Genomic DNA, 21,598 nt, shown 5'->3' with positions numbered 1-21,598 from the left:
GATGCATAAGTACTAAAGTCACACGCACTAGGGCTGGGCGATTTTGAAAAGAAAAACAAACATGATTATTTTCCCCATATTGATCGATCTCGATTTTCAATTAGACTTTATTGTTAAAAAGAAAAAAACAATAAATGTGGTCTTTCCTGGAATAGCATGTAAACAGATGCTGCAGCCAAACTGACTCATCAGCAAAAACAAACTCCACACTTCTAGTGTTACAGTACACCCTCCCCATGTCACCCCCTCACCTGGCCAAGCAACACACAAACATCTGCAAAGGCGACGCAAAAAAAGTGGAATGTTTGAAGTATGTCAGAAGCAGACAACGAGCGCATGTTTGTGCGCTAACAACTTATTATGTGCATAAAGACATGAGTAAACAGCGCGTTTATCAGTGAAAAAGACGATCAAACTTACAATTCACTGTTAGAAGTCCAGCTAATCCACCGCTGCAGCCCCGTACAAATCCACATGGTTCACATAGCAATCGATAGTTCTCCTCGAAGGTATAAACTCTTCATCCCCGTGTGCGTCGTGGTCCTCTGAGGCTCCTCACATGCTTCTGTTTTGCTCTTTAGACGAGCGCAACTTTGTAGCTGATTTTACAGTAAAATCACCAGGTCCTTTCCTCTTTGTGCTGCATGTGCCGTCCTGTGCTTCCTGTTTGTTTGGGCCGAAATTTTCCCTGGGATTGACCTGACAGGCGCTATAGCATCGCGCCGTCCATATTTTTGTCCAGAATGCGACAGTTCTGGCCAATTCTCCTCAATTAAAACGCACCACGGGATTATCGTGATCGAACTTTATTATAATCACGATTAGATTAAAATTCGATTAGACGCATTTTTAAATAGGACCTCTTATTTGATAGCAGCTTCAAAATTCTTCCATCCATTAAACTAGTGAGTTTTGGGGAGTTTCTGCTTGGATTTCTTTGCAGGATGTCAGAATAGCCTCTCAGAGTTGATGTTTGGATGAAAACATCTATGAGGCTGGGCGGCGCCTCATAGATGTTTTGCTTGAGGCGCCAAAGGTTCTCAATAGGATTTAGGTCAGGGATAGGATGGGGTCCATTCAAAGATTTTTATTAGACAATAAATTTGTTAATGAATTGATCTGGTTGTGGAACGGGTGGGGGAGTGAGGGTTGGGAGCACAGGGAAAGTAGGGAGTTCAGCTTCCTGAAAGCCCGGTGGATAAATCTGTTTTTCAGTTGACTGAAACTGGATTCCGCAGTCTACTCCCTGAAGAGACTGTGTGATGGGTGCGAAGGGTCCCTGGTGATTCTGAAGGCTTTGCGGGTGAGACGGGTGGCGTACATGTCCTTAAAGAAGGGGAGAGGGGCTCTGCAGATCTTCTCCACTGCTTACACGATATGATGGAGGCTCCTTCGGCAGGACGCAGTGCTGGCGTCGTGCCACACAGTGACAGAGCTGGTCCGGATGCTCACTATAGTCCCTCTGTAGAAGTTGCACGGAGGCTTCTCAACTTGCGGAGAAAGTAGAGACACTGATTACTTTTCTTGACCAGTGATGTAGTGTGCATGGTCCAGTAGAGTGAGTGAGTGAGTGGTTGGTGGTGGTCGGAGGGGCTGATGGCGCAGACTGGTTGCTTTGCTTCCATCAGTCTACCCCAGGGCAGCTGTGGCTACAATAGTAGCTTACCACCACTGAGTATGAAGTGAACGAATAGTGCAATGTAAAGCGTCTTTGAGTGTCCTGAAAAGCGCTATATAAAATCAATGCATTCTTATTATTATTAAAATGTCTGTGAAGACTTAAGTGAGCTGGTATGTTGTCTTGACCCGATACTTTGCGTATAATGATCCTGCTCAGAGATATTCACACGCTCTCTGAAGATAGCTTCAGCTCCTGGTCTTCTGGAGAAGAGGTTGACTTTTGTGCCGGGGTTCTGTTGAGTGCCTTGAAGCGAGCAAAGAATTCATTCAGCGCATTCAACAGAGAGATGTCACTGTCACAGGTTTGTTGAGGAGGCCTATAGTCTGTGACGGTCTTTATTCCCTCCCACAGACTCTGAGTGTCTCTGCTGTCTCTGAAGTGATCAGTTATCTTTTTAGTCAGAAACTCCATATTTTTCAGAGATCATTTTCACACCTTCAGGTAGCCTAAAAGGACCGACCAGCTCTCTCCCCATGATTCCAGGTCAAAACATGACTCCGTCCCTTGCTGATGTCACAGCCTTGTTGGGACATGGTAGCCATTCACCAACTATCCACTACTCCTTCCATCTGACCATCCAGGGTTACATGGCGCTCATCAGTGAACAAGACTGTTTGAAAATTAGTCTTGTATTTCTGAGCCACTGCAGCCGTTTCTGCTTCAGCTTCAATTAACAGTTTAGGGGAGGCCCGGATAGAAGACCATCTGCAGCCTCTGGAGGGTCCTACACCTTGATGTCCTGTTTGCTTGTGCCTTTATCTACAAAACCCGTGTGTGCTCTGAATCAGCCACAAATCTCTTAACAGTACAATGATTACACTTAATCTTTCATGAAATATTGAAGGCTTTCATACCTAGTCCAAGGCATTCATCTTGGGCGGCACGGTAGCGCAGCGGTTAGTGCTCTCGCTTCGCCGCTAGAAGGTCCGGGTTCGATTCCCAGCAGGACGGGGCCTTTCTGTGTGGAGTTTGCATGTTCTCCCCGTGTCTGCGTAGGATGAATGTATGGTGGTGGACAGACGTGTTCTGTCAGTCTCCCCCAGGGGAAACTGAAGTTACAAACGTAGTTTACCACTACCGAGTATGGAGTGAGCGTACAATTGTCTCGTGTAAAGCACTTTGTGACTATGTCTGTGAAAGGCGCTATATAAATAAAGTTCTTCTTCTTCTTCATCTGTTAGCTAGTTCTTTGATAGAAACGGTGATGTGAATTTTGTTTTTCCATGGGTAATTTCCCCACTTAGCACAAGAAACAAGATGTTAAGAGAGCTCTATTTACTCATCAGGTGTCTTTTCCGTGTATGTTTCATGTCATTGCTGAGGTGCTCAAAAGCAGGTTTAAAAAATGTGCAATGTGTGTTTTCTTGACATAGGTTTCTCCCTGAAAACATGGCGTCCTTGGGTAGCACCGTAGGTAAGAGACATCATCTAATGAAACTTCCCCTCTGTCTTTGTCTGACTTTGATTGACTGGACGTTTCTCGGTTTTCCTCTGAAGCTAATTTGAGCCGGGTTGTTCCTTATGGTCTCCTCGTGTTTTTCCCCTCTTTCCCGCTGATGGAGAAGACTCTGGAGTTCTGGAGAGTAAGTGCAAATGTTGGAGCCTCACAGTTTCACCCAGTTCTACTGTCCTGCTGAATGGTGTTGTTTTTGTCCAGGATAAAGGACAGGCAGATCGCATCGAGAAGGTCAAGCCCATGTTTGTGGAGCCCAAGGGAAAAGGCACGTTCAATGAGGTGAGTTTACTTGACTTGAATAGACTTCACCTGTAATTGTATTGTGTAACATGGGTGATACTTTTACAGGTTATAGAAGGCTATTACAGCAAAGTGAACGACCCTGTGTCAAAGGGAGGGAGCTTCTTTGCCGTGTGTCGAGGAAAGGTGAGAAAAACTGTTTTCTTTTATTTGATGTTTTCATATGCGCACCAAGGTGATTTGTGTAAAAATGACCAACATTGCCTGTATATGTGGTAACCAAATCTGAAAAATGGATAAGGCCAAGTTTTATGGGTAAAAGTATGGGTTATTTTTGTGTTGTATTGAAAAAAAGTTGCAGATGGATGCATAAAATGGCCCTAGAAAAGCCCATTTTCCCACATAAATCTGGTGAATCAGTGCAATATTGAAACATCTAACTGAAGTTATCAAATCTTGCCTTGATAAAAAGGACAAAACCAAGGCACTGTAACCAGATTCAAACATCAACACGTTTCGACCTTTGTCAGAGTTTTTGCGTGAGACAAATGGACCACAGATGTCTATGAGCCAAAAACAAATGTATAAAAAAGTCAACAAAAAGACAAGTATGTATGAGATAAATATCAAACGAAATAGTTTTTGTACAGCCCAACACCACAACGGCAGTTGCCTCACTGACCACTGATTTACAAACGGGCCCAGTTTGGAAAGTCGTAATGACGAAATATAAATACCCACAAAATACCAACAGGAAATGGGCTTTAGCTGAATATGGCATAGGTCTAACCACTGATGGAGACAACATTTGATAAAGATGTGAAATAAGTGTTTTATAAGGTTAGGTCATGATGATAATTACATGGAAACAGATGTATGGGAATAGCTATATGGGAATACTTAGAGTCTGCTTTTTAAACAAACATTTTGCTGCTCACATAGATATCACAAGTTTAAGAGAGAAATGTTATGAAATGTCTAGTTTTAGTTGCATTAAAAGGATGAATGTTACGGCTGTGTTAGAGATGCATTTGGATCAATCAATCACTGATAATTGTAGCAGATTATAATGTCTTCAGATGTGATAGAAATCTGTTCGGGGGTGGTGCCACATACCTTCCCAGGTTAGGATCCTAATACATGTATTTCAATATAAACATTCTGCTGACTCCAGATTCGGGTGGTTCGGCTTCAGACTACTGCTCTGTGGTGTGGTCCAGTGCAGTCAAAAAACACCTGATTAAATTTTCAACTGCACAGAACAAAGCAGACTGCAGACAGAGTTCAGCTGATCTTCATGCTCGTCTCTCATGGCTCAGAGTAGAAGACACTGACTTTTTGTTACAGTTTGTAAATCTGTGATGTTCAGAGTTTTAACGACAGTGGTGAGAAAAATTAAGTACATCCAGAAATGTGAGAAATTCCAGACGGTGTACTTACTTTTTCTTGCCACTGTATGTGGAACAGACTGCCCCCTGCTGGCATCAGAGCTTCTGCCAAAGCTACTCTAAAGAAACTTTTGAATGAATCTATGCTCTCTGGATCTTTACTGGTCTCTATAATAAGATTAATGTATTCTTCTTCTTCTTATGAATATGTATTGGTGACATGTCAGCTAACCCTAAATGCATTGTAATTATTTTTGTTAATATGTGAATTGTATAAAGGACCCAAGGAAGAGTAGCTGCTAATGGGGATTCAAATAATAATAAAAAATACATAATATAAATTGCACAGCCTTAAAGGGGCTGGAAGCAAGTTCGCCATTTTATACTCACTACTGCCACCTCAGGCCATATGTGTAACTGCACCTTCTATATTAAGCTCGTGCATGACGGCAATTCGGGCCGACGTGACACATTTTTGAGTGACCGTACAGGATTTTAGAGGCAGTTGTGGTGAACAGGTCTGAGCTCATTCTACACATTAGGACATGGCTGGAACATGTAGGGGGAGGAAAATACTTAATTTTAACATTTTTAAACTCCTTATAGTCCCTTTAATGATAGGGTTGATTCCAATAGGCATTAAATCTATATTTCTTTGGATATAGTGACAATGTTTTTATACTGGGTCAGTTGCAAAATTTGCTGAAAATGTCTATACATTTTAATGCAGTTTTGCATCTAATCTAGTATTTGGGCAATAAAGGGGAATTAGAATCATTACATTTGACCATGCTATGTTCATAAACCCTGAATAAGTAGTTTGTGATTGTGTTCCAGGCCAGTGAAGGACTGGACTTTGCCGACTCGTACGGGCGAGGCGTCATTATCACTGGACTGCCCTTCCCTCCAAAGATGGACCCACGAGTCGTCCTCAAGATGCAGTTTCTGGACGAGATGTGCCGCAAGAAAACTCCCGGAGTCAAGGTGAGCCATTTCTGCCAGGTCCTCAAACCTGCAGTATTTATTTACAGTATGATTGTGCTTTGCAACAACTACTGGTGATCAAAGTGCTGCACAGCAATGAATAAAAGGACAGACAAACAGTCCAGTTCAGTGCCATGCCATTACGTGCCATTACGACGTATGTGACTGTTAGGGAAATACTAAAGGAGTCCGGAGGAGATGTGGATGGAGAGACGGGACACGGTCTGGATGTCTTACATGGTAGAAGTTTATTACCGTATTACAGGCCTGGAGACATTTGAACAGTCAACACAATGTTCAGAGCATTGATCATTCAGAGTCTGGGGATACTTCCACATGAAGAGAGCTATATAGCCTCGGTTACACATAGGCACTAACAGTCTACCTCTCGGACAATGTGCCACGTTGACTAGGCCACAAGTCATGTAGAAGGTCGGCGCCTGAATGTTCCCCTTTGACAGTACAATGTGATAAGATTCGAAAGGAATGTGCCATGGCCGAATTAACTCTATAATTCTCCATCAGTGACGAGGAGTAGTGTGTGTAAGAGACAGATATAACAAGTGTGAGACAGATGTAGTGTGTGTGTGTGTGTGTGTGTGTGTGTGTGTGTGTGCGTGCGCGTGTGTGTGTGCGCGCCTGTGTGTGCGTGTGTGTGTGTGTGTGTGTGTGTATGTGTGTGTGTGTGTGCGCGCGCATGAGGGCACGTGCGTGCGCGTGTGTGCGTGCGCGTGCGTGAGGAGAAGTATTGCACCAGTGCAAATTCCTGTGAATGTCCTACGACCTTTCAGTGACAGTGGCTGTCTGATTCTGAAGAGAGGTTCTGGTGCTGTGTTGTGTTGTGTGAACTGAGCATGACTTTCTTGTTTAAACTAAGCTCAGATGAATAGAACAAGGTTTGAAATGACATGCTTTGTGTTTTGAGCAGTACCTGACCGGACAGGAGTGGTACCGGCAGCAGGCCTTCCGAGCAGTGAACCAGGCTGTGGGCAGAGTCATCCGACACAAAGAGGACTACGGGGCCATCTTTCTGTGTGATGAGAGGTCACTGTCACTTTACACTTCATTTTTTGAACATGGGGTGGGGATGTTCAGGAGGGTCACAGTGGGCTGGGAGAGGACCCAATGGATGGGGGCTGGAAGGCAGGTTTGTGTTTACACCACATATTTTTCGAACAGCCACTCTGTCATTGCGGTGCATTTCATCGTCACTTCAAAATTCCACCATGAGGCCGTGTTCCTGATTACAAATCCATTTTATTGTGTGTGGATGTCTTCAGGGATGATTGGTCCTAACTTTTCTCGAGAACACGGTCGTGCCGTAACCATGAATTAAGTTATTTCACAATGATCCAGGAGTTTTTCTGCCAGCTTTCTAAGAAATGGTACAGGACAATGTGTGGTTTTCAATCTCACGAAAATCTATCTTGAAACGCCTCACACTGATACGTTAAGGTCAAACCCACAAGTGGATCGGATCAAATGTGTGGCAGTATTGAAATCCATCCATCCATTTTCCTCCACTTTTTCGTTTTCGGGTTGTGGAAAAATCACATTGCTCCTCCTGCAGGTGGTGGGTCCACAGGACGGCCTCATGGTTCTAACTGGGACTGTTGGTCTCTCATAAGGGGCTTCTGAACCGCTCTTTGTCTGACCCGTTGCCATTGTACTGGCTTTGGTAAAGACCTAAAGATTTGCTGGTGTCTCCTCTTTTTCAGGTTCAAAGGTTCTAGTGCCATCGCTCAGCTGCCTAAGTGGGTCCGGCCGTATGTGCGAACATATACCGCCTTTGGAAACGTGGTCCGCGATGTGTCTCAGTTTTTCCGAGTTGCTCAGAAAATGGTAAGGGTTTACCTATGATGGCTGAATGAGCAAAAATTGCTATTTACTACTATTTAAAGCAGTATTAAGTAACTCGTGCCCCTAGAGGCCAGAAGCGCCACTGCAGGTGTCGTAGCATGTCAATTAATTAATTGTCCGTGAGAGTAAATCCTACGCTGACAGAAAAGACAAAGGGACAGAGGGACATTATTCATCCAATTACACAATGAAGGTAATTTTTTTCACTCAAGCTTGGCTGTAAATACTGTTTAAGTGGCGCTAGCCCACAGTTAGCTGTGCCTGTTAGCCTGTTAGCTTCTTCTTCATGATTCCATTAGTGTGTATCGGTGACTCCTACCAATATAGGCAGGAAAGTTGCAATTGTGGTTTTCTGGCCAGAGACACCGGGGGTAGATGAAAGACCCCCCAATCATCCCATTGACACTTGTATTACCCACAGAGGGACTACGGAAAGGATTTATTAAGGTAAACAACTTACTTAGTACTGCTTTAAAATAGTTATTTGCTAATTCTCACAAATCTCAGCGATTTGTGAGAATTTTTTTACTACATTCATTCATTTGTTTAATTTAATTACAAGGGACATCAACAGTATTTTCTCTTAAATGGAACAATAAATAATGGCTGTTTGTCTTTGCACTGGATCCTTCTACACGTAAATCATGATTTCAGCCCTTTGCCTGTTAATGTGTAACTAAAGTGGTGCTTTGTGTAAAAAGTTTGCAAAATAAGGAGAACAGGAACAGAATCCTGCCCCTCCCTCCTGATTGGACTGGACAGGCTGTTTCACAGAAAAAGCTTGTCTCATTGGTCTGGAGGACACTAGACACTGAGTAGTTGCTGAGACCCGGGAATAAGGGACAAAAAACAATATATATATATGTCATTACTTACTTTACATCAAAATGTACTTGGTGGTCGACATCTCAGTGATGTCTCCAAACCATGTCTGGGGCAGCTCCATCCCGGTGTGAGAGTCCTTTATGCTTGTTGAGGGCCAGGCATACTGATCTTTCATAATACGTACTCCTTTATACTTCTTTAAACCACTCTTTGTCCATCAGGAACATGTCCCTGTCACCCTCAGCTATATTCGATCTATATCAGATCTAAAGTATTATTGTCTCTGAATTACCCATCTGGACTGCCCGAGGACTGACATGGGTTTCTGGTTGTTTTAGAGACCACCTGTGGAGAGAAAGCCTCCTGTCCAGAGTGCGGCTCCAGTGTGTTCATCTGACTGTGGCCTGGGCACCAGCACACAGTCACAGAGGACTCACAGCACGGACACCCAGAAGGCCAAAGCTGTGGACACTCACATCCCCAGTCTGAAGAGGAGGCGGCTGGGTGAGTCTCTTGCTGTGCTGTACATCAGAGTCTGGGCTTTTCCTCATGTCCACTGTGTCTGTAGAGGACAAACCTGGGGCTAATGGCCTGGCCAAAATCTGTCTCAAGTACGAGTCAGGAGGACAGGAGAGCCACAGGAGGCCCGCCACCCTGCTGGACGCACTGGAACAACAGCGTTCCCCAGGAGCAGAGGAGGAGGCGTGGGCCAATGGAGGGAAGGTATTCACTTCATATGACTAATGTTTCTTGTCTCAAGCACAAATTGGATGACTGTTTCTACAATTCTACATCTTATTTAAAACTTGTCCAGTTGACTTGTGTGATTTTTGAACAAAACAATGTAGATCTCAGTCACTCAAATGGTTAATATAGTCTTCTAACATTATAGCAAACCAACTGGACTTGCATTGGAACATAAGGCCAATGTCAACGAGTCTAAATGTCAGAAGATTATAGCGGCATAGGTGTCGGAATTCTGTCAAACTAAGTCAAATTCATTCTCTCTGCAAAAATGTTCATACATTCCATGGTCCAATGCCACAGAACAGCTCAAGCAAACGGACAAAAACAATAAAAATACTGTTCTGTTACCACTGCACCTTTAAGCTGGAAAATCTGTCTGTCACACTGAGGAATCCAGAATCATTCAGTCAGAAACACTTCACATTCACTCAAGTCTAGAAGGCATAGGCACTTTCCCTGCAAACATCAGAGAGCGGTTCACACGCATAGTGTTTAAAAAGCATCTGAATAACCCGATTAGAGCTCCTTTTGGAACCACTCTGTTTTGGACTCTGCATTCATCACATGTATTGCCATAAAAAAGGAGTACATGCTAGTTTTTGGTCATGTTTCTGTCGCATGCTCTTTAACACCAGAGCCAGAGATATGTTCTCTTTTTCTCAGGACATGGCCAATGTTTAACTCACAGTGGAATAAAGTTTGTAGTATGTCCTGTGAGATCTTGAAACTGCTGAATGAAGTACATGAGGCCGCATACAATGTGAAGTAAAGATGATAAGGAGTGAAGGGGAAGCAGCAACTAGTGCTTGTTGCGGTCAGCTGCTAACGGCACACACGTCTCAGTCGACCATTATTTATATGTTATGCTATGCCTCTGTAGAGAAGCAGCCTTCAGTTGCGTGAATTCCCTGTTAATCCCTGTAAATTCTCTGTAATTCCTGTTCATTTCCACATAACATTCCTGGCTTCCTCTACCCTTGTGCTCAGCACCCATTAAGCCAACGAACCACATTTTGTGATCCAACAGATTCTAACAAATGTGTTTACGCTCAATACTGTGGACATCAGTGGACAATAAAGTTGGTCTAATATCCAACTTTGAACTTTTAAAGAGTACAAACTTTGAAAGTTTGCTTTGCTGTTTGCTGCACATCACTGACCTTTTCTCTGTGTAGGTGAGTCGACTGTCCACTCTGTCGCTGCAGTACGACAAGAGGATAGAAGAAGAACTCAGAGGAGGAAAACGCAAAATCAAATTAGTCCAAGAGCAGGTTTGTCCAAAGCACCATCCTCAATGTTATATATTAGCAACTGGTCATGTAAACTCTTTTTACTATAAGTACAGGTACTGCTGCGTGTCAGACTAAAAAGATGCATTTATTCATATATTAGCAAATACCCAACGCCACAAACAACTCAGTCAGTCATTCAGAGACATTTAGACTCAACAAGGCAAATGTTTTCTCTAAATGGCAGACAAATGGATACATGCATGTGTTAACTAACTAACAGTTACCCTAAGCACCATATTTTTTGTTTATTAATATTTTCCTTGCTCAGACAGAACCAACATTTTGACAATAGTTTCTCTTTATCAGCTGCTCCTCTCGTCCCTTCTAACAAAGTTTACTGTGGTCTCTTTGTGCTTCGTGTTAGAGACCTGACTCACTGCAGAAGTGCAAAAAAAAATTTCCTCGCTCAGTCTGGATTCAGCAGATCCCAGTCTTAGGACATTTACATTTTATCATATTTTTATTGGCCATAACATGTAAACATTCACAGGACAGGGAGGAATAAGTGAGTGCACCTCCCGAATCTCGCAGCAGTTTTGTAAAGCGGAAGGATCTAAACTTCATCATGATTGTTGTGAGCGTCTGCACCGACAGAAAAGCACTTATTGCTGCAAAAGAAGGGTCAGCCAGCTGTTTAATGGTAAATGGACTCAACTTATACAGCGCTTTCCTTTATCAGGCCCAAAACGCTTTACAGTAAGGAACCAGTCACTCATTCACTCTCTCATTCATACACCAGTGTACGCAGACACTTGATGCAAGGTGGGTGAAGTGTCTTGCCCAAGGACACAACGACAGTGTGCATTTGCGGGAGCTGGGATTTGAACCCACGACCTTCTGATCACGAGACAAACCACTCTACCGACAAGGGATCACTTTGCACTTTCTGCACAATATCTTGTTAAAGTTGTGAATGAATGTTTCTATTGATGATATCGCGTTGGGACCACTGCTCTTGGCTCTGTTTGGTTCTGACATTATCAACTCCTCACACTTTCTGCATTTGGCCTTTGGCTGATTTAGATGTGGTTTAGTCATACTTTAGCTCTAATATTTGTCCTGACATAGTCCTCGTTTAGTTCTGAGTATAGTCCTGGTTTTGCCCTGACTTAGTCCTATGTTTATTGGAAGTAGTTTTGACAGAGCAGTGCTGTAATTACATTACATTTTTGTATTTTCGTGCTCTCAGAAGCAAGTAGTGTGGGTGTTGTTGCATGTTACTGCAATGTTGTACTTTAAATATGTTTTAGTAGGCTAGCTGTTGTACCACAGGCGGTCTTGTCACACTTCTGTAAATGTTCCCCCAGGCTTTGTGTTTTCTAAGGATTTAAAAGATATTGCAGTGAATTGATTTTCTCTGCGTCACGTCTGTAGCACGAGGTAGCAGACATTTTAATTGCACTAAGAGCTTTAGGTTGAAGGATTCTTTAGGCTGAGCTCATTCAGACAAAGGCTAATTTTGTAAGATCACACGTATAACACTTTATAGCAGACTTTACCTTATTAAAATGCACATGAAAACAGGAAATAATGTCAGTTCTACCTCTAGAATTGTTCTTGTGCCTTATTGTTGGTATTTTAAAGATGATGACAGCTGTCGTGTGGATGGAAATCATCAATAGCCCACAAAAATAGCCCACAAAGCACTCGCAGAGATCCAGTATGCAGGTTCAAATAATATTTACTGCACAAAGTAAAAGTATTCTCCGTGGTAAACAACAGCATATTAAGTACAAACAGAGAACTATTACCTAAATAGTCCCTTAAGCAAGTACCGCGTGCCAGGAGATCTAGTTTATGCAGTAATATATTGGCTTCAATGAATTGTGTCTGTGGATGTTTTTCATCAGAAGAGTAGTGTCTGTGATGGATTGTCGGAGGAGGGAAAAGCCGACAGAGCCAAAGCTTTCCTCGCTGAGATGAAGAGGAGTCTGAGTCAGGTGAACTTTGAGCGAATGGTCCTGGCTCTGCAGAGATACAAGAAGACTGACCAGCTGGACACGCTGCTGACTGAGATCACTGCGCTGGCGGAGGACGCCAACACACATGGGCTGCTCCGAGGTACTCGCCGCTCCTATGGTCAGGAATTCATGTGTCACATCCTCCACTTTGCAAAACTCTGTCCACTTCTGTTATCGCCTCAGGTTTTTACCAGTTTGTTCGTCCTCACCACAAAAAGCGGTTTGATGAACAGTGCAGGGAGCTGACGGGACATGGATGTGGCTTTAAGGCCGACCACTCCCTGACGAAGGAGAACAAGAAGACACTTATTCAGCAAGGAGGTACGGAATGTTTGTATCTCTCAATACTTTCTGATCGAAACGAGCTTCTGCTGTTCTGAGTAGTCTGTTAAAGTTCTAATGTGTACTAGAAAAGGTGGGGGAAGTGTATTGCCCAAGGACACAATAGTGTGCATCTGCAGGACTCAAACCACCGACCCTCTGGTCACAAGACGACCCACTCTACTCTCTGCACCACTGTCGCCCCATAAGCATCAATTGTAGTTATTATTCTACCTCAAGAGTTTTCCTAAAATTTCTTATCCAGACAACCAATGATTTATAAAGGAAAATCATGAACATTTTCCAGGGGTGCCCAAACTTTTGAATACCCCTGTATGACAGCAGGTGCTGCTTTTAGCCTAGAGGTTAAAGCTGCAGCACACATGCTGGGTTCTCTGCCGAGGAGGCATCCGCTGGCCAGCTACACTTTCTTTCAAATATGTTTCAAATATAAAGAGAAAGAAGTGAATATGGCTGGCCAGGGTTCTGTTCCTTTGAGCTGAGCTGAGCTGATTTGTTTAAAAATATGAATGTGTGCATGTTCCTTGTAGAAAAGAGCTATTAACTCCTTTTAAACTATGTTATGCTTATTATGGTTTAACTTGTTAGAGGATAACATTAAATCGCTATTTCTCATACTGGGTCAGGCTGTACAGTCGTACTCTCTCTGTCATAGCTTTGGCTGTGGTGCTCAGACTCTTGCGTATCAGTCTGAAGCTCTGAGAGAGTATTTATCCCTCGGCTTTGCTCCGCTCCTTACCCCATTTCTCAGCATGTGAAATGTTTTTGTGTAATAAAATCTAAGTGCCAAAATATATTTAAAAGCAAACAACAAACTATTTCAAGAAAGTTCGATCTTTGGCTCAGTTCCATAATAACAGTGTGTTAGTCCAAACCAGCTGTAAACACCAATATAAAAGATTATGAAGCAGCAGACTTTTTAGTCTAACTTTGAGATATTTGCTCTCTTGATAAAATTGTCATTGGTTACTACTTCCATTGACCCTGTGTATATTAAACCTTCTGTGATGTTTCAGCAGAAAGCCAAGAGTGTCCAGCCCCCTCGTCCAGCTGCACATTGCTGGACACACAGCAGCTGAACCACGGAGGAACCCACCTCAGCACAGGTCTGACCTCTGCACATCTACACGATACTCGCACCACTGTCTATTCTGTGAACTAATACACTATACTGCCAAAGGTAATCTTGCTGACAAAAACAGTCACACACAGTAACTAGAGCAGAAGAGAACGGCAAAATAGTGAAATCCTTTGCCACTGTTAGACTGGGGTTTAGGAACTTACTATTTCTCCTAGTGAAGCCATGTGACACTTCAAGGCTTTCCTGGCAAAAGGTCTGGCACAGATTCAGAGCCTTCTGGCTGCTTGAACACTGACCTTTTGTGGACAAACTTTATTATTGTGACTTTTCATAAACACGACTGAAGCAAACGATGTGTGTAATAGAAGTTTCAAACAGAAGTGTGCCGTTTTCATCCCAAACAAACTGATCATAGGCCAATAATTAAGAGTGCATTTTCTTTTTGTAATGTGGTTCTGTTCCACGGAGCTCCAGTGGGTGGGGCCGACTCAGTCATCTGCAGATCTGCTGCTCTGAGGCAGGGCCAGGGATGTACTATATTGACAGGGCAGGACTTCAATCTTTTACTTCATTCAGTCAGAGCTAATTTAGCCACTCTTTGCGCTCCTTTCGTTTAACCACATGAACACGGTTCTGCTGTGTGGCCCCTAATTTTACAATAATAAAAAAATATTATTACAATAATAATTTGGCGAGAGATTGAGCTGCAGTTGGACAAACAGCGATGGCTACATTGATATAGTTGTGTAAATGACTCCTGTTTGTTCCCTTCTGCAGACACATGTGCCACGCCTGTATCCACCTCCTGCAGTCAGCTCAGCACTCAGCTGCTCAACCTGGGGCAGGGCCACCTAACAGGTCCGACGCTACCACAGGCTGGTATTCATCACGATTCAGCACGATTCATCACGATTCAGCACGATTCAGCACAGTTCAGCACAGTTCAGCACGATTCATCACGATTCAACACAATTCATCACGATTCAGCACGATTCGGCACAATTCATCACGATTCAGCTCGATTCATCACGATTCAGCACAATTCATAACGATTCAGCTCGATTCATCACGATTCAGCACAGTTCAGCACAATTCATAACGATTCAGCTTGATTCATCACGATTCAGCACAGTTCATCACCTTTCAGGATGGTTTAGCACATGTCATCACTAGAGGCGACAATAGCGCAGGTGCTAGAGTGAGTCGTCTCATGATCAGAAGGTCATGGATTCGAATCCCAGCTCCTGCAGGTGCACACTGTCGATGTGTCCTTGGGCAAGACACTTCATCCTCCGTACATTGGTGTATGAATGAGAGTGAATGGGTGACTGGTTCCTTGCTGTAAAGCACTTTGGGCCTAATGAAGATAGAAAAGGACTATAAGTTGAGACCATTTACCATTTCACGATTCACCACAATTCCTCACAATTAATCACAGTTCATCACACAAATCCTGTTATGGGCTTGTTTATAATCTGTTTTTGTGGCTTATTTAACCTCTTAACCCCCACCTTAACCAAGTGCATTTTTTCCACCCAAATGTAAAAGCTTACAGCCTATAGGTCAGTGTGTTGCCTCATTTGAAAGATTTGAAAGACTTACAAACTCATCTTTTACCTTGTGTTGTTGCCATGTTTTCGTCACTTTTTTGTCACTTTTGAATTTATTTTTTCTCACGTTTTCGTAGCTCTTTTTTTAAATTTTTATCCTCGTTTTCTTCTCATTTTTGACGCTATTTTGACACTATTTCCGAGAAACTTTCAAAAATGTGCTAATTAGTGAGTTTTTATATATTTAATTTATTATATATGATATTATTTGGGTGGCGGCTTGTCATCCCAGAGTGGTGTTGAGTCCCAAGGCCATACTACTGTAGTTGAGTTGCATTTGTCTGTGTGTGTGCCAGCCTCCTCCGCTCCAAAGACTGAGGTCCACGCCGTCTTCCTGGCTGACGTGAAGAAGGCTCTGGGGCCCGAGAAGTCTGCTCAGCTGTTCCAGGCCATTCGCAGTTACAAGCTCTCGGACAACTACGAGCAGCTGATCAGCACCGTGGTGAGCCTGCTGACGGAGAGAGACGAGCACTTCCACCTGCTCCGACGTACGTTCAGCTTCACACTCAGCACATCCATGGCTTTAGAGTATCACAGCACAATGTGAGATCAGAGTTGGTTTTTCGGTTGTTTGAAAGTTCAGTTCTCTGGTCCACCGGCCTGGGTCCCCTTCCTTTATCCACATCAGTCCTTGGTTTGGATCACATTCACAGCACTAGCCAGCAGGGGGCAGTATGTCAATGTTTGATGTGCATACGGATTGTAAAGATGATAAACAGATGGGTGCATTTGTGCATCTAGTTTTGTATCGCCTTTGACTTTTGGCTTAAATGCAGCCACCTATGCACGGACAAGACATCACAGTGTCATCTATACACAGCAGTGTTTGGGGAAGATTCACATGGGAGATCATTTGTACACTGTATATTACAGGCAGTGTAAAGGCTTTTAAAGGCAAAGTAGAGAGTCTTTCCACAGGCAGGCGCCTATCAGCCCAATACCTGGTCAGACCGGTTTGGCACTGGCCTTTGTTATGGAAAAGCTCGCCAAACCAGTTTGACGAGGTATAGTTTTTGGGACCGACCTCTGGCTGTGGCCAAAGCGCACTAGTCCGTGTCTGATGTGACGTTAACAGACGTTGGTCTCTGATTGGTCATACGGATTTAATATTTCACAGCATTATAATGCTGTTTTAAAAGGGGATTTTTCTGATATTAGCATTTAGCCGCTGTTAGCGCATCTTTAGCTGCTTACCTATGTAGCTTGTGTTTTAGTGGGTTTTTTTCAGTTTTATTAGCCTTGGCACCTCAGAATGATTCCATAACTCCCACCAGAAGGCAGTATTTGTGCACATCTGTTCTCGTGGTTTACTTAACTTTAATGACAGCGTGCTCCTCTGTGGGGGCGCCACCCACAACAAATGCGGGTGTGTGTGTGGTGGAAGCAGGAGCGTGTTCTGGGTAGAGTCGATACGTGTACGTAGATCGTGGCGTGCGTCGATCCGCGCTTGTGGAATAGAGGCTTATGCAAGGCCGAAGTAATTTAAAGCGCTTGGAGTGCCTAATTTAGGTGGAAAAGCGCCATACAAGTTGAGACCATTTACCATTTAGGACAAAACCATGATTAAAATGTATACACTTCCACTACTACCTTTAGTTGACCTCAGTTTCTTGGAACATGCTGTTTTCCATGGAACCAGCTAGAGATGCTCAGTATAAACAGTCGAGTTAATATCTCTAAAGCCCTGAAGCCCTATGAAATTGGTCTTACAGATTTTCAGCTTTTGGCAACAGCTATTTACAGCAAAATGCTTTACAGAAATCCAAGAATCCAAATGAATATTGATATCTTTCACAGTTTGGCTAAAGTCATTCCATAGAATGCCTAGCATTTGTCTACTTTCCCTGTAACATATATACCTACATCACTGATATCTAGCCTTGTGGAGCTCTCACTGAGCAGCTCAGTGGTTTTGATGTAACTGAATACTTTAACAGCTGTTCTGCCACTTCAATAGAAGCTAAGCAGATCTATGGCCTGTGAAGAGATTTTTTTAATGTATTAAGAAAGGTTTTCATAAATCTATAGTATCTCACATACGTACACATAAGTAAGTGCTTTATTTGTCACTGTATTACCGTACAACGAAAGCGTGAAATGATTGACTGCAAGTCTCCGCAAAGGTTCTTCTTTTGAACAGAAAGGAGGAGTGTCTGCACGGCAACTGGTCAGCTCCACCTCCTCCTTCCTCCTCCTCCTGCGCAGCTCCCTCCGCTCCACAGCAGTCTTTCACCATCTTCTGGGAAGAGCTTAGCAGTTAATTTGTTTTATTTTCCAGTGCCCGTCCATTAGCCAGAACAATAGAAGGCATGTGTGGCTTAGCTGTGAGCTCTCCCGCATACCTCCGTGTTTGTCCCTTTTTTGTTTCCTTGTTTCACCATGCTGCAGCTGTGGGGGCTTTTGGTGCCACTTCAATGTCTTAGAAGAAGAAATGTGTAGGTCTCAAATGGGTTTAGCTGATAAGCTAGCTGTTTTCTTCAGGACCATTATGGACTCTTTGCAGTAAAAACATCCACATATCCCCACAAAAACGCAGCAAAGATGTACAAAAGTATACAGTGAAACAATGTGGAGCTCAGAAACCACAAATGCAGTTAGCATAAAAAGGCAAAAAAGGCAGCTGTACCGAGAGAGAGAGAGGTTGCTGCCTGTTTACACGTTGCCATGATATTGCATGACTTATCCTGAGATGAAGGGGCTTGTGATTGAAAACCATTATGGGGTCTGGTGTCTTTGTTTTTTGGAATAAGGTGTTATTCTGTGTGCGTGTTTTTCAGGGTTTGGAATGTTCATTCGCTCTCATCATAAAACACAGTACACACAACTGTTGGAGTCACTGATTGGCCCCGGCTCTGCTCCCGGCTCGGCTCATGCTAATGTTTCTGATGATATGGAGGCCTCTACAATAAATGGTGAGTTACTGTGTAGATGTGTCTAACCTTAACAGCTATAGGTTGCGTTCATTTTTTAGGATTCTATTTGGAGGGAGGAGGGCAGGTGCCAATACAACTCTATGGGAGAGGAACAGTTTTTGAAAGAAATATCTAAAATGTAAATGTTTTCCCTGATAGTGATTTGATTCCCAAACCCACCATATATTTTTTTACGGCTGAAAGTCCTTACTACCAGCCAAAATCACAAATATGTTTTTGAATATTGTCTCCACTTTTGGACGCCTTTTTGAGGAAATAATTAGACTATAGTTCATATGAGCTGAAAGAGAGGACTTCGAACTTTGTGACAGTTTTTCTTTCATGTGATTTGGCTCAAGAATTTCAGAGAAAATAGCAATTAAAAAACAGCAGTAATTTGTATTTTGAGCGTTACCATGGTTACCGCAATGGAATTTTCAGTTAACCTCCACCTCAATTTTAAACTATGGGCTCTTTGAATGTTGTGATGTCACATGAACGCAACCTATTGGATTCCTTTGAAACATTCTGATATATTCAGTCACCAAATCTACTTTACAGCGGTGCCTCTCAAACTGTGACGACTCATTTCAAATCTCAGAGGAATGTCCCTTGATAAAAAAAAAGCCCTGAAAAGTTGTATTTAATAATTACTATTGCATTATGCAACTTTTTATGAAAAAAAAAGTGAAAGGATCTTTATCATGCAAAATCGAATTTTTGGAGCTTTTAGGCATGCTATTTCCTTATCAAAAACACCCCCAAAGTGTTTTTTGGCTTCATACACGCAGTTGTAACAATCCTCTTAAATCCTGCTCTCTGAGCAACTGCTCCGCCCTCTCCTGGAATACCACTGACTGTGTGACGTATTTTACGTCATAGTGTCAAACAGGTGCCTGTAATGCCTTATGGCCTGATTTTAAGTTAAAACAGCGTTTTCATTATTTCTGTTGTAAGAAAGAAAGAAGAAAAGAAAGAGAAAAAAAGACAAGAAAAAAAGGGAAGTGCCGCGTTGCCCTTGCAAGGAAAACAAACACACCCCCTGAGAGTCTGAACAGATGTCATGTTTGCACCAAAAGTTGTGAAGAAGGAGCTCTTTCTAACCTACTCTGGACACCTGTTCTTTTTTCTTACCTAACAATAATGTCATAGAGAAAAGCGTGTTTGAGAGGTCAGGACTTTGCTCAACCTGATGACACTCGCAAGAAGTTGGAATTTCTTTCCAGTACTATCATCCATCAGAGACAGTCACAGAAAAACACTCTTTTGGCTGTTTGGTGAGCCTTCACCAGAATCAAAGTGGATTAACTTTTATAACCAACGTGAGTCCCATAATGTAAACACCTGATGGACCAGAGCGTTGAGTCAATCAAAACACGCGCTGGCGTGTGCGTTAGCTTGTGTGTTAGCCATTTATGAAGCTGTTTTGCAGATATCAACTCCTTTTAACTGCATTGTGAAGTAACTTCACTTATTGCTGTGATATTTATATTTCTTTTACTGCTAATGTTGCATGGGCGGAGAGAGGGGGTGGAGTTAACTCAATTGAAGTATCATAAATCTTCCGGGTTTGAAAACTACTCCCAGAAAATACTGATATTTTTACAAAAATGAGTACTCCATAGTGGTAGAGGTACAATATATCATATAATGCCTATAGTTTACTTTGGGATGGCTGAAATAGCATGATACATATCTTTTAATATTGGTGCGTATTTGACCATTGAGTTAGCTTAAGGCTGGTTCAAACGGCAGGATAATTAGGACGATTTTTGGCCCCAAATTCTCCCCTTCCAACAATCTTAAGGACGCTTCGATTATTGTGGGATAATCTGATCAGATAGTGCTCTTAAACCACTCACATCTCTGCATTTATTCACATCTGCTCGATCAGCTGTTGACCAGCTGGAGCACGGCTCGAGCTCGCGGTGATCCACATGCTCAAAGCGAAACGGATTGTGTTAAATATAGCCCCGAGGAGAAATGAGCCGCAGCCTGTGGACTGTGACGTGTAGCCAATCAGAAAGCGAGGTGACGAGGCGGCAAGTAAGGTACTGAGTGGAATCCAAAGTCAAAACAGCCGTTATGGCGAAAGTCCGGTGGCCGTCTGTAGTTTGTTTACTACAATCACCACTGCCTCTTCTCCGTCCGCCATGTTGGTTTACTCTGAAGTCTCTTTGATGTCCACAAGTTTTAACTTGGAAATGTTGGTGTGTAAATTCAGTTTGTGTGTGAAGTGCTGATTTTGCCGTGTGGCTGCACCACACACTGCGCGACCAAAACTGTTGGATCCGTGATTTTATAATCGCCATGTGTGGGGTCTCTATGGTTTGGAAAATCTGCCCACAATTTTAAAATCATTCAGTTTTTTGGGGATTTCTGGTAGGTGTTCCGAACAGAATGCTTGCGTAACCATGGAGACAGTCTGATTAGCAGTGAAAACCTACCAGAAACCCAATTGGTCATGGAGGGCCACCGGGATCTAAAGTAAAGGCTCAATGCTAAGCTCTCATTCTGCCAATGAAAGGTCAAATACGCAATATAATTTTTTTTTTACATCATAAGTTGCATAGTGCACCTTTAAACAGGTGTCTTAGTTTTATTTGTAAATACACAATGGTAAGTGTTTAGAAGGAGAGTCTGAAGAGTACAAGGGACAGAAAATGTCATTGTCTGCCCACTGTCCATGTGTACAGCAGGAAAATCAGGAAAATAGTCTGGTCTATAAGTCCATATTGACAGTAGTGAAAGCGCACCATTAGTAATCCTGGTGTATAATTCAATCCTGTTAAATAAAATAAGAAAAACAATTGGTCTCAAAAAGACGGCAATGTGTCTAACTTGTCAAATAAATGTGTTTTATTTCAGCATCGCCTGCTGAGAAGAAACAAAGCAAGATTTCAACTTTTTTCCCGAACAGTCAAAGAAAGTACTGACTTGGTATTCGGGCGGGGTCTATCATAGTTTAGTTTGACAAACCGTTAGTAGAACAGCGACTCCAACAGTAATGGTGATCAGTTCACCACATGAATCCGAGGAGAAATGAAATCTTATACATCCAGCTCAGAAGCTGGAGCTGAGGTCCCAGGCCAGAGTCTCCTCGCCCGAAGCTCCCCACCCGAGTCTCCTCGCCAGAGTCTCCTCGACCCAGTCTGCCTGTCCGCTCCCAGCAACTGTGGGACCGGCGGAATAACATGAACTGTACTTCTGTGTGGAACG

The 21,598-nt window shown here is 42.9% G+C and overlaps 1 protein-coding gene across 2 annotated transcripts in view; it reads left to right on the top strand.

The window, feature by feature from the left end:
- Positions 1-21,369, top strand: part of rtel1 (regulator of telomere elongation helicase 1) — a 35,525-nt gene extending 14,156 nt beyond the window's left edge. Inside the window, exons 18-34 of one of the 2 annotated variants that reach the window (XM_079558730.1) lie at positions 3,055-3,095; positions 3,179-3,264; positions 3,339-3,416; positions 3,486-3,563; positions 5,603-5,749; positions 6,678-6,793; positions 7,468-7,591; positions 8,773-8,938; positions 9,003-9,157; positions 10,357-10,452; positions 12,324-12,534; positions 12,618-12,755; positions 13,796-13,882; positions 14,635-14,715; positions 15,764-15,955; positions 18,245-18,379; positions 21,248-21,369. In XM_079558730.1, coding sequence (XP_079414856.1) covers positions 3,055-3,095; positions 3,179-3,264; positions 3,339-3,416; positions 3,486-3,563; positions 5,603-5,749; positions 6,678-6,793; positions 7,468-7,591; positions 8,773-8,938; positions 9,003-9,157; positions 10,357-10,452; positions 12,324-12,534; positions 12,618-12,755; positions 13,796-13,882; positions 14,635-14,715; positions 15,764-15,955; positions 18,245-18,379; positions 21,248-21,315 — 1,999 coding nt within the window. In that variant the 3' untranslated portion in view covers positions 21,316-21,369. Of the gene's footprint in view, positions 1-3,054; positions 3,096-3,178; positions 3,265-3,338; positions 3,417-3,485; positions 3,564-5,602; positions 5,750-6,677; positions 6,794-7,467; positions 7,592-8,772; positions 8,939-9,002; positions 9,158-10,356; positions 10,453-12,323; positions 12,535-12,617; positions 12,756-13,792; positions 13,883-14,634; positions 14,716-15,763; positions 15,956-18,244; positions 18,380-21,247 lie in introns of both variants that reach the window. The other variant, XM_079558729.1, reaches the window with a different exon arrangement.
- Positions 21,370-21,598: the final 229 nt, after the last annotated feature.

Source organism: Gobius niger (genome assembly GCF_951799975.1).
Source record: "Gobius niger genome assembly, chromosome: 6".
NCBI classification, from domain to species: domain Eukaryota; kingdom Metazoa; phylum Chordata; class Actinopteri; order Gobiiformes; family Gobiidae; genus Gobius; species Gobius niger.
The sequence above is the reverse complement of the archived record's forward strand: the minus strand, read 5'-3'. Positions and strand labels throughout refer to the sequence as shown.